Consider the following 15075-nt stretch of genomic DNA (forward strand, 5'->3'; position numbering starts at 1 on the left):
ACCATCGCTGCCTTGGTACTGCAGCCATTGTTGTCATGAAACCCACGCCTGTATAGCAGCAGCTTGGCAGACAGAGACCATCATTTCACTCTCACTCTGGATGGGAGTGCTAGTTTAAGCTGTTCACCACCATCATTCCCTACCTGGCTTTTCCATCCCATGAGACATTATTGAAACTGCTTATCTGTGTCTACCCACAGAGCCGGGGAATATGACATTTTTTATACTACATCAGAAATTTTTAACAGAACATTTTCTGTCAAAATGTTGTAACTGAAATGTTTCCTTAAAAAATCATGGAATACACATGAAATCCTGCAGTAATCAGAATAAACTTGCAGCGATTATTTTAAAGTCATATGAGACAGGGTAATTTTTTTAATTACTATGCAACCATATTTGCCTTTTACTTATGTAAATAAAGTGAAAGAGAAAACAATGAAATTGACTTACTTAATGTTTAGCCTATAATTGAGTCCTCAGACATCATGTACAGATAGGTCTACTGTCGCTTTAGCATTAATTTTACTACAGCAAGCTTTGATATATAGAAAATAATGAAATAATATCACCGAGAATTGATAAAAAGCACATGTCCAAATGCAGAAAGTGGTACAGAAATTTAACATAAGGCATCACATAATTTCTGGCCTATTGTATTTACATTATTTCTTTATGACAGCGTTCCTTTGTGAAGATAAACCATTACTTAAAAAGTCAGCTGTCTTTGCCCATCTTCAGTTTTCCTTGTCATAAAATGAATTGATTTAGCCATTGTGCTTCTTAAGTAGAATTATGCTTTTTGTTTTATATCTCTGTAAATGCACTCAGTAGTAATGACATGGTTATGTGTTATGAACAAGACTAATGTATCTTGTATTGTTTTCACTCTTTATTTTTTCAGCTTATGACTGTGAATATTTCAATAAAGGTAAGCACAGGTTTATGTTCGATGTGTATTCCATCTCTGTTATCGATTAATTATGGTGATTTATATGTATATTATGGGTGTGTAACACTCAGAACATATTGCAGAATTTTTATATTATTGTAATAAGTTATTACTTTTCTATAAAAAAATGCTTCACTATAATAAAACAGGCTGCTACAGTAAAATGTGCACATTATACCTTGCTACATGTATGAATATAAGTAAAACCAATATAACAGTACAAGATAAGTAAAACCAATATAGAGGTACTCGAAAATACACTGGAAAGAGCAGGTGCTCTCTCATCTCAATATAGAGGTACATTATAAGTAAAACCAATATAGTGGTACAATACAAGTAAAACCAGTATAGTGGTACAGTATGATGGGTGTGCTGTGTCTATAACATGATTTCCTTTGGATGAGATGTGATATTAATGAATTTTCCTTTCCTCTCTCACTTACAAATACCCTGCAGATTCAACATTCACTTTTCTAGCAAGTTTTGCTCTGTCCTCTTACATCCACCATATGCAGATTTTAGACTGCATGACTGAAAGTGATAAGATCTAAACCCTGACTCCGTCTCAGCGACTACACCACATCTCAACTGTACAGATTCTTGCAGAATGTCCAGATTTTTACCTCATATTTTTGGTCTGGTTTTCATAAAATTGTGTTTTTCTGGCAAATTAGTGGCAAATCATTAAAGACTTAAGTTAGAAAATAGTTATTGGCATTTGAGTTTCAGACTTCATACCCTTCAGAAAGTGCATGCTAATGCAAAACCTGTTATTCTATCAACTTTATAAGTCTGTAAGAGCAATATTTAAGAATTGTCCCTATTTGTCCCTGTTTTATATATGGCTTTGTCCAGATTTCCTGCTCTAAGAGGTTGAGAGGTAAGCTGTGAAGGTATGGAGTGAGAGTCCAGCTCAGGTTAGCTTATTCTGGTTGGATGGAAACAGATTAGTCTGCTGTTGCTACTGACAAACAGTGATGTGTCATAGCATGCAGCAGTATGGGCTAAGATGAAAGAAAAACACAGAGTTACATGTCTGGACTTTAACTAGAATTAAGCACATTACACTAGGGCATATAAGTGGGCGGCCACGGTGGTGCAGTGGTTAGCATTGTCACCTCACAGCAAGAGGTTCTCCGGTTCGATCCTTGGCTGGGGTGCCTTCCGTATGGAGTCTGCATGTCCTCCCTGTGGTCACGTGGGTTTCCTCCGGGTGCTCCTGTTTCCTCCCACATCCCAAAGACATGCTGCAGGTGGATTGGACGCACTAAATTGGCCCTAGGTGTGAGTGTGTGCCTTCTGTGGAAGGTTAGGCGCCGGGCTGGCAACTCGACACTGTAAAAAACTCCACTGCCAATCATGAGCGGACAGGTGATCCGCTGTGGCGCGCCCTAACCGGGAAAAGCCGAAAGAAGAAGAAGAAGACACTAGGGCATATAAGCCTTAGAGTCAGTACTGGGGATAATGTGGACACTAAACAGTTGGGGACTAGGCCAAGTAATAACCCATGATGGCTGCTTGGATGACAGCCTCCTGTTACAAAAATAGGAACAGATAAGCTAAAGTATAGAGGGAGGACTAGGGTCAGTAGGCACAAAGAAAAAGAATGGGGAAAAAAATAATGCTGCAAATGTATTTTCTACTTTCATCTTTTATTTAATCCATTCCATAAACTGTAGTTCTTTTAGTGCTTCTTTATATTTCCAAACACAGTTTTTTTCCTGGTCTCACAGGCTCTTTCTCTTCTTATCCTGCCTGTTTTATCTTATTGATTACTATGCCTGTAGAAGATGCCCCAGTATCTTGGCTCTCACTTTGTACAATTCTTACTACCCTCCATAGTTTGGCTTTCCTCAAATCATAATCTACGGAAGAATGTCTCATCCACTGACAAATTCCCAGTTCTCTAATAGTAATGTGCATTTCTTTAAAATGACTTACCATCATGGGAATAACAATAATTTGCATGTTTTCAACATAACTTTCCATCATACAGAATGTGCATTTTAAGTACAATGACCCCCTTTCCCATGGGTAGTAATACTTCTTGGGTGCCTAAGATAGAAGATTACCATGTTTAAATCCCCCAACAAAAACTGTACTAGACAGCTGTTGCACAGTACTATATAGTTACCAAAATCTCCCCCCTTCTTATATATGTTCATTATTCCAGAATCACCCTGTATTTTATCAGCAGTATGTAAAAGTGCATACCAGGAGATTAAACATAGGTTGGAATCTTTTTTTTTTCTCTTTCATTCCAAAACTGTTTTTTATATAGGTTGGAATCTTTTTTTTTTCTCTTTCATTCTAAAACTGTTTTTTATTTTTTCTGGTGGGAAATACAATAGGAACCACATAGTTCCAGGCATGGATATCCTTAACTCAGTAACATTCATGTAGAAAATTTGTTTGATTGCACATACTCAAACTTATAAGATGTCAAGTTATTTTTTTTCATCAGTGTGAACTCCTATGGTATCACATTCTACAGTGCCGACTCTGTTTTTCAGAAGAGTGTTTAACATGTGCAGTAATAGTGAAAGACATAGGTTCATAGGTGTTTACTAGGCTAATGACCACAGGGTCTTTTTAAGCATAGTCATACATCCCTAATCCCTGACAAGTTCTGGTACCTTTGATAAGTATAGGCAGGGGCTTGGGAGATGAAACATTTACAAGCAGGGGCTGGGAGATGAACCATTTACAGGCTGCCTATGTCCATTAGAGACATAGGTGCCAAACCAGGTATGAATTTCCTGATGTTCTTCATGTTTCACTGTTGCAGTCATTACATTTGGGTAATCTGCTGACAGGTTGCCTTCAGTCTGCCTGAATATCAACGTCTTGGGTCCTGCGTCGGTTGCTGTCTCTTCTTCATGATGTCAGGTCATCAGGGGTATAAAACAGGCAGCCAATGCCATTTTCTTTAGTCTTTCTTGCTGCGCAGTGCCCGAAGCAGAAGCAGTTCGCAAGTGCTGGTCGGCCGACTCCTGAAATTTTTGAATTCGAGTTTCAGAACCGAAGTCTTCACTTAAAGCTAAGTACCCCGTTGGGGAAACTTTTTCTTGCTCCATACCAATGTCAGTAAAAGTTATTAATTGCATTACTTGTGGGAAGCAAATACCTCATAAGGATTTCCATTTGTACTGTATTCCTTAGGCCCAGATCATAACTTGCCTTGCTGTCGGTTTTGTGCTAGATTTAACCAATGCACTAATAAGTGTCGGTATATCTTTGCTTCAAAATATTTTGGAAACAGATTTAACTACCCTGAAATGTTATCAGATAGCAATCCAACTACCGGAGTTCACAAAAAACGCAAAGAAAAGGACAGAGACAGACCGTCGTGGTCCAAAACCGATGACGAAGCTTCCCCTAAGCCAGTCACTGATTCACCGATACTCAGTGAGGTGCTTTCACATCCCCTGATATCCGCTACTTTCGAGTCGCAGGCCTCTACCGAGACCCATGTGGAGTCCGGCATGCCGTAAGATTCTCAAAGTGTTGTACCCGTGGATGTCTCTCCCTCGGATGGGTTCGGAGCCGCTGGCAGGCACCGGCTTCTGAGGGTGTCTTCAGGTCTCAGCATTTCTATATAAAACCAACGCCAGCTTCAAAATCAAAGACAAAAGCAACTTCTAAATCTAAAAACCGACACATGAGCCACATGCTCAGGCCTCTATACCCAAAAAACAGATGATCAAAATGGCTGAAGACCTAATTACCTTGATCAGGGGTTCCCAACCCCCTCCTGATAAGAGGCCTAGGCAAGACACTGATTATGAATCTTCAGATTAGGTTTCTATTTCTTCTGATTCCTCTTCTGATCAGGAATTTTCTATACCACCCTATGAGGATTCTGATGCAGAGGAATCCATTCCATCTGCATCTCCTTCTGAAGATTATTCCTTTGGAGAAACCTTGCATACTTTGAGGGAGAATTTTCATTGGGAGAGTCAAGATTTCTCAGAATCAAAAAGAGGCTTAGGTATTTCCTTCTTCTCCCTCAGCATAGGCCTTTAGTCATACTTCCTGTATTAGACATTGTTGATGATGTGTTTTCGGACTCAAGCATGACTTCAGATTCCTTACCTCTGGCTCCTAGCAAGCCAGACAGATATTACAGGGTTCCTGATTCACACACATTTTTATTTAAAAACCCTGCTGCTGACCCTGAAACTATCTCACAGGGTCCCAAAGGTGTAAAGGCCAAAACAGCTAAAAATCCTACCCCCTCTGATAGAGATTCCAGGGCACTGGATAGATGGGGAAAGAAGGTTTATACATCTACAGCCTTGGAAATTAGGGCCTTAAACTGCCAGTTTCATATACTTAAATAATAACAGCATGTTATTATTTATTGAAACAGAAAATGATGTTGATTTCTGAATGTGTGGAAAATAAAGAATTACAGGAATTATTGCATGGAGCAGAACAAGCTGGAAAGCATACTTTGCAATGTGGTTTTGATTCCTTAGAGGCCTCCTGCAGGGCCGCAGTTACTGGATCTGTGATTAGAAGGCATGCCTGGCTAAAAGAGCAAAATTTGCCTGATCATGTTAAAGCTAAATTGCTGGATGCACCTTTAAAACATGATACTCTGTTTGGTATTAATGCAGAAGAGGTTTTAAAGAAAATGGAAGACAAAGCTAAGTCTATGCAAACTGTAAAAGACTTTTTACAAGTGCAACCATCAAGATTCAGTAGACATTGGCCTACAAAAAAATCGGTCCTTTCTTGTGTTTGACAGAGCTTTACAGGGCAAATCCCAGCAATGGGGTGCCTCTACCTCTAAAGCTGGAGGAAATAAAGCTCAACCCTACAGTAAACAGTCTAAATGACTTCCCTCTGCCATCACCAAGCACTTATCTTTTGGCAGCCCCCTTAGGAGGAAAGTTAGCACTTCATGCTCAAAATTGGCAGTTAATAACCCAGGACAAGTGGGCATTAAACATAGTATCCCAGGGATACAGATTTCATTTCCACACTCTGCCAATTCCAAACGGTTGGCCAGATCTGCCACAAAATCAATGGGCAGAGGCACAGAAACAAGTTATGTCCCTCATGGATATGGGGGTTATTCAGCCAGTGCCAGAACAGGAAAAAGGACAAGAGTTTTACTCAAGACTGTTCTTGGTACCCAGAAAAGACAAGGCCTGGCACCCAATACTGGATTTATCAATTCTGAACACATTCTTGGACATACCAAAATTCAAAATGCTAACTTTGCAGCAGCTTCTGCCCATGCTGGGCAAGAACGCTTGGCTAGTGACTTTAGACTTAAAAGAGGCATATCTGCATATCCCAGTAAGGGAATCATGCAGAAGATACCTCCGCTTCAAGGCTGGCTTCATGCATTACCAATTCTCTGCACTGCCCTTTGGCTTATCTACTGCGCCCAGGGTCTTTACAAAGTGCCTGGCACCAGTAATTGCATTTTGCAGACAAAGAAGTATACAAATCTATCCTTACTTGGATGACTGTCTCATTCAAGCAGAAAACAAGGACATTATTCTTCAGCATCTGGTGTTTGTGAAAAGGCTTCTAACATGCCTAGGGTACACAATAAATAAAAATATATCACAACTGGTACCCTCTCAAAAGATAACATTCCTGGGTGCAAGCTTAAATACAACTGCCCAGATGGCTTCCTTATGCCAGACAAACAAAGGCAACTGGCTATTTACTTCAAACAGATGGCAACAAAAACCCAGTTATCTGCAAGACAAATTCTGCAGGCTTTGGGATTCATGGCTACCTGCATTCTGCTGATTTCATATGCAAGACTGTATATGAGGAAACTACAGTGGTACCCAAAAAGTTTATGGAGTCAACATTGTCACAGTCTGGAAACAATGATTCCTCTCATTCCCTGCCTACAACAGGAGTTTCTTTGGTGGGCAGCGACATGTCACCAGAACATGGGATGGTCTTTCACTCTACCCCCTGCCAGCCAAACCTTAACTACAGATGCATCAGACTATGCATGGGGGGCCCACCTGGCGGGGAGATGCATTAGGGACACACACTGCTTCACATGGATGGGGAGCCTATTCCAGAGATGGAGTAATCTCTGAGCTAGATACCTGTCTCTCCAGCAGGTCCTATTTATATCACAGGCAAGGTTTAAGTCTTTAGACAGGGTAATTCTGGTGCTGTTGGTTTGTGGATATGTAGAAGGTCCATCAGAGTTTAGTCTGACAGATCACTGTATGCCAGGCATTGATTTCCCCTCAACAGCCTGTAGGAGACAGAATACAAGGATAGGGCCTTGAGGTGGTCTGCACAGGACATGTTACTTATGACTTGTATTCTTTTATTGAGGAACCTCTGTGGACATTCCAGTTTTTGAATACACCTGGTTAGGTACATACCAAAGGAGACATTGTACTCAGTGAGAGGTCTGATGAATGCTGAATACAGTGGGACAATGCTGACAAATATTTCACTCCCTTAGAATGGCACCATAAACTAAGCCATTTATTAAAGTCAGTCATTTTTTGTTCATATTGTGGTATCATCCTTCGAGAAGGTAAAATACTGCACAATGCTAGGCTCATACCAATCTGGGAGGCTTTGATACATATTCTGAGAGCACCATGATGTCTCTCTTCATATAGTCTAGGGAGGTATGTCTCAGGTAATTTATATCCATGTGGCGACTGAGTCATAGGGTCTATATTAAATTATTGAACGGCACGAATGTTGAACGGCCGAAATATCAAAAGTGCCGTTCACATTACTTGGTTTTGTGAGGGGCTGTGCCCCCCCCTGCTAATTATATATATACCAACTCCGAGATCACACTACAGTGAGGAAAGGGCAAAATTCCCAATCCTCACTGCACCCCAATCCCACAAACCAGAATTCGATGAATGGTACTTTTGATAATATATCTGTTCGACATTCGTGCCGTTCGCTAATTTAATATAGATCTGAGTCATACTGGTATTTGTCATCCAATGACATGAGTGCACGCGTAAAGTGGTATTCCTAGCCCCTGATAAGCAATTGACCATGACTTTCTCCTTACTCAGCCTGGTGAGATGGGCATAATTTTTCTTACCCTGGAAATGCTACCCTAAGGCATTGCATAATAGTGTCTATAATGACACACCTTCTCTTCCTCATTTGCCACCAGTTACCAGACAAGGATATGTCCTATTCTGTTTTTCTCCTTAGAAGCCATGCTGCCTAATAATTTCTTTTTCATTCTTTTCCTTTTCCCTGGCATTATGTTCAGATACAATATAATTAAAGATCTGTTTCCTATGGTCCAGGGTTTGATTCCCTCACACTCCATTTATCTAGTGAGTAAGTCACTTAACCACACTATGGTCTGAAAAAGGATCATATGGATCAGTGCTCTACTCCTGGTTAGCAAATATAAATGAAAAAAAAATTAAAATAAATAAATAAGGAAAGAAAGAATGTGCCTTTATGGTACTCCTACCATTCGTTCAGCCAACTGCTTCTCATGTTGGTAGCTTTTAGAATCCCAGATAACACATGTACACCCACTATGCATTGCAGTCCAAGTTGAGGAATATTATAGTAGGTTGTCAAGTAATGCAATTACCATCCTAAGTGTCAGTTTGATTCTCTAGATGTTTCCATTGTGGCCCATTACTTATGATGTTTGTAAATCAAAAAAAATAGTGTGGTAGGCCCGCGACACACATCAGCATAATTTAATTGGGGCTGTGTCTCTATACAAAAGCTGATACTGTAAAAACGTGCACTTTCAATGAGTTTTTAGTATTGTCATACATCTCTGATTACTAAAAAGTATTTCCAAATCAGCATTGTTGTGGTCTTTTTCTTATATTTGCAGTTTAGGGTGCATTTAATGTTTATTACCACTACACACAACTTACCACTATTATAACCAGAACTGATAAAGCTTTTTTCCTGGCAATTTTGTCTGCTTTTGTTTGGTAGTTAACATGAAAAAGCTTTCTTACATAAGGCGAAAAAAAAGTAAAAGTAGAAGCTCTTTCCATGCTGCAGTGCTTCACTTCCACATCTGTCTGCAGACCTACAGAACATGACAACAAATAGATAATTTTTATTTATTTATTTATTTTATTTTACATTTGTTTACCGGGATAGTCTGACTGATATAAGTCCATTTTCAGCAGAGGCCCAGGGAGAAAAGCTCCAGAAAGCACAGTTAAATAATGACAGATTAGAGAAAGTTGTAAGTTCAAGTAATAAAAAACATAAGTCAATAGGATACAAGCATACATTATAGTGAGAGCCATCATAAATATGGTACAAAGCTGCAAACTAGTACAGTTACAAAGACAGGGTAGAGAAAGTTGTAGGTACAAGTATTACAACACAAGTCAGTAAGCTACACAAAACAATATGTTACAAAGTTGCAGACAAGAGGTTTGTCTAAACTTATGTAGTAGGCATTCGTTCTATAATAGTTCGAGCACAGCTAGCAAGAGAGAGACATAAATTCAGATAATTAGCTAATCAGGGTTGAAACAGGGACATAGCCAATGTTTTTAGAGGTGGAGTTTGAGGATTTTTTTAAAGCTGGGTGAGGGAGGGTTGGTGGGTAAGTTTGGCAGGTAGTGAGTTCCAAATTTTACCTACTGAGTTGGCAAATAGAGAGCCCCCTGCCACATTATTGCTCTTGGTCGTTTGTACCAGAAGCTTGTCGGCAGAGCATAGGGACCTAAGGTTGCTATACGGCTTAATGATATCATTTAAGGCCGGGGTGTATTCAGGATGGTGGAGAACCTTATGGGCTATAATAAGTTGATTATATTGGACCAGGTTAGGCCATTCAAGCCAGCCAAGTTGAGATAGGTTCAGACAATGGTAAATGGTAAGTAAATAAATAAGGCAATAGAGCAAATTACCTAATAAAGTGCTTTGTTAAAGCACTTATATTCCAGAAAATATCCTCTTCATTTCTGAATGCCATCACTGCACCCCCCCACAACATTAGCTTCTACTGATTGTGCCACATAACACATGCCAGGGTGGTCTAATGTTTGCTGTTTGCTTTGAACACTCACAGAGCTCATGGACATTTTATATAAACAGATTACACTATGCTGTAGTACTGAAGGGCTCTGAGTGTGTACAACTTTTTTATTCTTTTTTGTCTTTGGGTGGAGGACATCATTTCTTTTGATTTCTGTAAGAAAGTCTTTTGGCTTTCGAGTTCTGATGCAATTTGTAGCTGCAGCTACTGTGTGCTGCATGCGAAATGCCCACAACCCTACCATAGTATTCCAAATTGAAAAGCTGATGTCCATGTCTTGTTGCATAAGGGTCAGTAGAGGAAGTGGTTGCACAGAAGTTTATGTATTAACAGTTGTAGACATACTACAGATCAAATGCTTCCTTCAATGAATCAATGCCTAACTTCAACACATATTCATTTATTTGTTTGTTGTATTCATTTTGTAGTCTGGACAGATTGTCTAGGCCTGAGTGTAGTTTTTTCCATACTGACCCTGGGTAGTGTTTGCATCATGACACCTGCTAAACAGCAGGAAGAATGGTGGTTTGTTACCCCATAATGGTTTGTACAGATTTAGCAGCTTTAAACTGGATTTGGTGTCATGCCACTGTGCAAATGGTGTAGAGGGCCATCATGTAGGAAATTATCATTCCAACATATGTACAAGGGTTGGCCCCAAACATTTTGAAAATTCTACCATAAGATGACTTCCTGAGGATGTAGAGATGTCACAACTCAACCTCACTGGGTGGAAAGGGTGCAACCCAAGTCCCTTTGATGAGTAAACTGAAGTATGAAAGGAAAATTTTCCTGTGCTTGTTTGTTTGTGTACATGTGTGTTTATCCTTTATGAGAAAGCTTGAGAGTTGAAGATTTGATAATAGAGGCCAGAAAAATCAAGCCGTGGGAAATTATGGTTACAAATACCTCAAATAAAAACAACAACAAAAAAATGATGTATCTGCAAACTTTCATTTTTGCCATCACACAAAGTGTATTGCATACCAGAAGAATACCCATATCTCCAAATAAACAGAGCAAAACTCTAACTTGTGTCTCATCAAGCATTCCCCTACCCATTGTAAACACTACCCAAGGTCTGCATGAAAAAAATGCCACAGTCAGGCCTAGACAATCTGTCCAGATTAGAAAAATGAAGCAAACAAACAAATAAATATGTACAGGAGTTAGGCATTGATTCACAGAAGCAGACACATGTTCTGTAGTATATCTATAATCTTAAATACATAAACTTCTATAATGTGGTCATCCTGCCCCTGAACAGGAGGACTTTCTTCAAGGTGGGACCAACAAGATGGAATCATCTCCCAACAAAGTAAAGGAACAAAAAGCACAGAATCGATTTAAAGCTAAATTGAAGGAATACCTGCACAGTAAAGCTCCTTACTCTTGCTGCAGTGATAATGTTTAAAGCCTTTTCCTTCACACATCTGTTTCCTTTACATATTTAGTACTGTAATGAACATAGCTGTTGAATCTCTTTTCTCTGTGTATTTTGTACAGTTCAGCTGCTTTATAATTTTGTGCATAATCTTTGTGTAATTGTTGCATATATTATATAATGCAATGTAACGTCTTTAGAGCTCAGTTTGTGGCTGAAAAGGGTCAACTGACCAGCCCACTTGCCCTGTTATCAAACAGTGTGGTAAATAAATAAATAAATGTATATATGACCAATTCAAAAAGCATAATGCTGTTGAAATCTTGCAGGGCTGTCTACTATCATTATTTTCTATGCTCTTCAGATTCATCCCCTAACTATTTCCCCCCCCCCCATCCCTTAAACAGCAACCAACAGAACACTCATTTTGTTTAATTAATTTATATCCATGCATAATTATATTATCCTTGAATCCAGCAGACATGTTTTTTTTTTTCTTTTACCTTCACTATTAAGCACACAAGATGCTATATTTGCTTCTGCCTAGCATGCTTGTGTCTTCCACATGTAGCACTTTTAAACTGACAATGAGGGTACATACTTACATGCTAATAATCATTTTTACACTATACCATGGAATATATTTCACAAAACCTTTGTGAGCCTGTGTGAATATATAGCAACTACTTTGAACCCCATATTAATATTTTGAATTCTGTACAACAAGGTTGTATAATGATTTACCAAGTCTGTCCACATGAACACATGACAGTGTTAACTGCGCGGCCCTGATCGGCAAATAAATTTCCTCCTCACAGCACGTCTTCCTCAAACAATGCATAGTGTTCTCTCTTAGCATTCCGCATTTCATTGCCCTCTAACAGCATAGACCTCTGACCTTCACTAACTCAAGCTGAAATCTAAATTTATTGATTTTTACTATACTTTTCAATGGGGTTCTGTAAGCGACTTTTATTAACTATGGATTGTAATACTTAATGTTCCTTGCTCACATTTAGTAGGCCAGGCCCAACTGAGAACATTTTCATTAGAGTTTGCCTAGTTTACTGGTAGTGGTGTGTTTTTCATAGAGGGCTTGTTTATTCTGTGGTTAGGGCTTCTTTTTTGTTTAACTGTAAGGCTGTCCAGGTAGTGTTTGATGTTTCTGGCTGTATATTTTTTGGTTACTTCAGTATGTTGCATGGACAAGGTCTCCAGATTTAGAAAGTCTGACTGCTATGTCATAAGATCCCCCCCTCAAGAGATCAACAAGCTCTCTGTGGTATTGTTGGGACCAGACCATCTCAAGGAGCTTTGTGACATCTGTAAAGACGTTGAGCCATTACATTGTCCAAGGCAGAAAAAAACAAACTTGTACTTAAAGCTTTAATCAAGGCTGTAATTAATTTGGGTATGCTCCTGTCCCCTTCTGTTTGCAGGGTGGACAAGAAACATCCAATGACATTGACATAAATGTCCTTCTCAGGACTGTCTTTCAGCACTGGGGATACTACAGCCAACTATTCTGTCAATGCATTTTGCATTGACATAGATTTGAATCACTTTATGTCAACGTCATTGTTTCTGACACTTTCAGGCATGATCCCCTTTATATCAAGTGTCTACTAAGCATTACAACCCTGTGCTGGTATCTGTTCAGCCCTCTTGGGACTGTTTTCCATATATGAGTTGTCAGCATTTGACTCATTTGTACTGAAGCCAGTTTTGAGGTCAGTTGTGACCGACTGACTGGCATCCCTTGGTACAAAACCTCAGCTACAACATCTTTGGTGTTGGTGGTAGGTGCAGTGCTGGCTTCATCAATTCCAACAGGCATAATGTCAGTAAATGAATGCTTGGAGAAATTAACCAGTCTGCAGAGAAATAAGACAGAGCATATACTTCATCGACTTTAGCTCCACGCCTTGCCACTCAGCAGTTTGGAATCTTTGGCACTGTTTATGAACCACAGAGTCATAAGGTTTCAGAAGGCCACAGAAGAACTTGACTTTCAGGGTCAAGACCCCTCTTTCAGCCATTCAGGTGATTTACTTCAAGATGTGACCAGGAAGAGGACATGAAAAAGGAGGCACAGAGACAGCAACATTGTGTCTTACATCAGATTCATTCCTCAGTGAGGGTGAGGGATCATGATTGTTCCTCCCATATTACCCCAGATTCATAGGACTATTGGAACTGATGAGGCATATTGAAGCTTGGCCTTTAGACCACCCTACTGTGATGAAGAGATTCTGATGGAAGCCTTTTGGACTGTTCAATCTACATCTTGGGAGGTTCCCCTTGTGGACTGCATGATTAACCTGGCCATGGACTGTGTGTGGGGAGAGAACCTAATGTGGTTGAACTCTTTCTGTGGAAACTTACCAACATACTTTGATCTCCCAAGGAGAGACTGCAGTGGATTAAGAGAACCCTGGCATGCACAGCATCAGAAAGAGAGTCCACTGATGAGAGAATAGGGATTCATCTGCCCAAAATGGATTCAAGTGTGGTGGACTAAATGGGGCAGTATGACTTTACTATTGGATAGATTAGAACTCATGTGGCAACTTACCACCTACGCATGTACCTATCCAGGTATTAATGAAATGTCCTCAATACTTTGTATTCTTAGATTGAAGAATTTGGACAGAAGCAATTGATTTTTTTAGTAGTATTGGATAAACTTTAGTACTATGTCTTACATAGTTACGTGAAGTTACCACACTACAGATATTTACAACAGTCTAACGTGGTGGTCATATATGTTTAGGTTAGACCACCTCTAATTAGGAGGAACTTCCCTTATATTTAATAAATGTTTTCATAGTATTAATCCTAGTTTCAAAATCTAATTATTAAATATAAAATATTTAACATTGATTCCGTTACAGCAAGGAAGTTCAGACAACAATTTTAGTTTATGTGCGACTACTTGTATCTCTTGGACCTGCAGGGGTGGTGGTTATGAAATGACAGGCTGCATTTTTTAAAAATACAATGTTATAATGAGGTTTCATAGAGATGAATTCAAATATGAAATGGAAGAACTTGCAGAATACATATACGAATACAATTTTGATAAATTTGTTAAAAATAAAAGTTTTTATAATTAGATAGTAACATTAGTACAACTTGTAGTTGACGAGCAGCAGGTCATAAAAATAATTGCTATGGAACTGGTATGCTCGCCACAACAATTGTGTTTTAATACAAAATTGTTATTAGCATATTATGTGTTTTATTAAATTAATTTAAGTTTATTGATTTTATTATGGTAGTCGCCAGAGCAAGGGTGTTTGTATAGGTACAAGTGTAAATAGTACACGCTTTTATAAAACAAGCCCAACAGTGAACATTGCGTTGGCATAGTTCAAAAAAAATTTTTATGTTGGAAACAGACAGTGCATATATAAAAGGCTAAATACATTTAGATTACTAAGAATGGTACTACATAAACGCGCTTGTATTAGTATACATATAAGGAGAGCAGTGCGCACTTGTAGTACGGTGGTTTTACAATGTATTAAACCACAAGGCTAGATTCTTAAGTTTCATTGACAGAAAACCTTTTTACTGTTGGTTTATAAGAAGAAGAAAAAATGTTTGGTTTAAGTGACAGTGTTTTATGCGAATTTACTTGATAACATGTAACATAAAACTTTGACATTTTAAAAGCGTAATGTACATTAAGTGGATTTGTACCGTTAAAAAATAGTGATGTCACGATCA

At 38.9% G+C, this 15075-nt stretch overlaps 1 protein-coding gene across 2 annotated transcripts in view; it reads left to right on the top strand.

Moving 5' to 3' along the window:
- The window catches only part of OTOG (otogelin), a 2079396-nt gene that overhangs the window by 1298572 nt on the left and 765749 nt on the right, over window positions 1-15075 (top strand). For both annotated transcript variants that reach the window (XM_044082876.1, XM_044082877.1), the window contains exon 31: window positions 905-931. In XM_044082876.1, the coding sequence (XP_043938811.1) occupies window positions 905-931 (27 nt within the window). The remainder of the gene's footprint in view (window positions 1-904; window positions 932-15075) is intronic.

The sequence above is a fragment of the Protopterus annectens genome, chromosome 9.part0 (assembly GCF_019279795.1).
Source record: "Protopterus annectens isolate FY-2018-M chromosome 9.part0, PAN1.0, whole genome shotgun sequence".
NCBI lineage: Eukaryota > Metazoa > Chordata > Ceratodontiformes > Protopteridae > Protopterus > Protopterus annectens.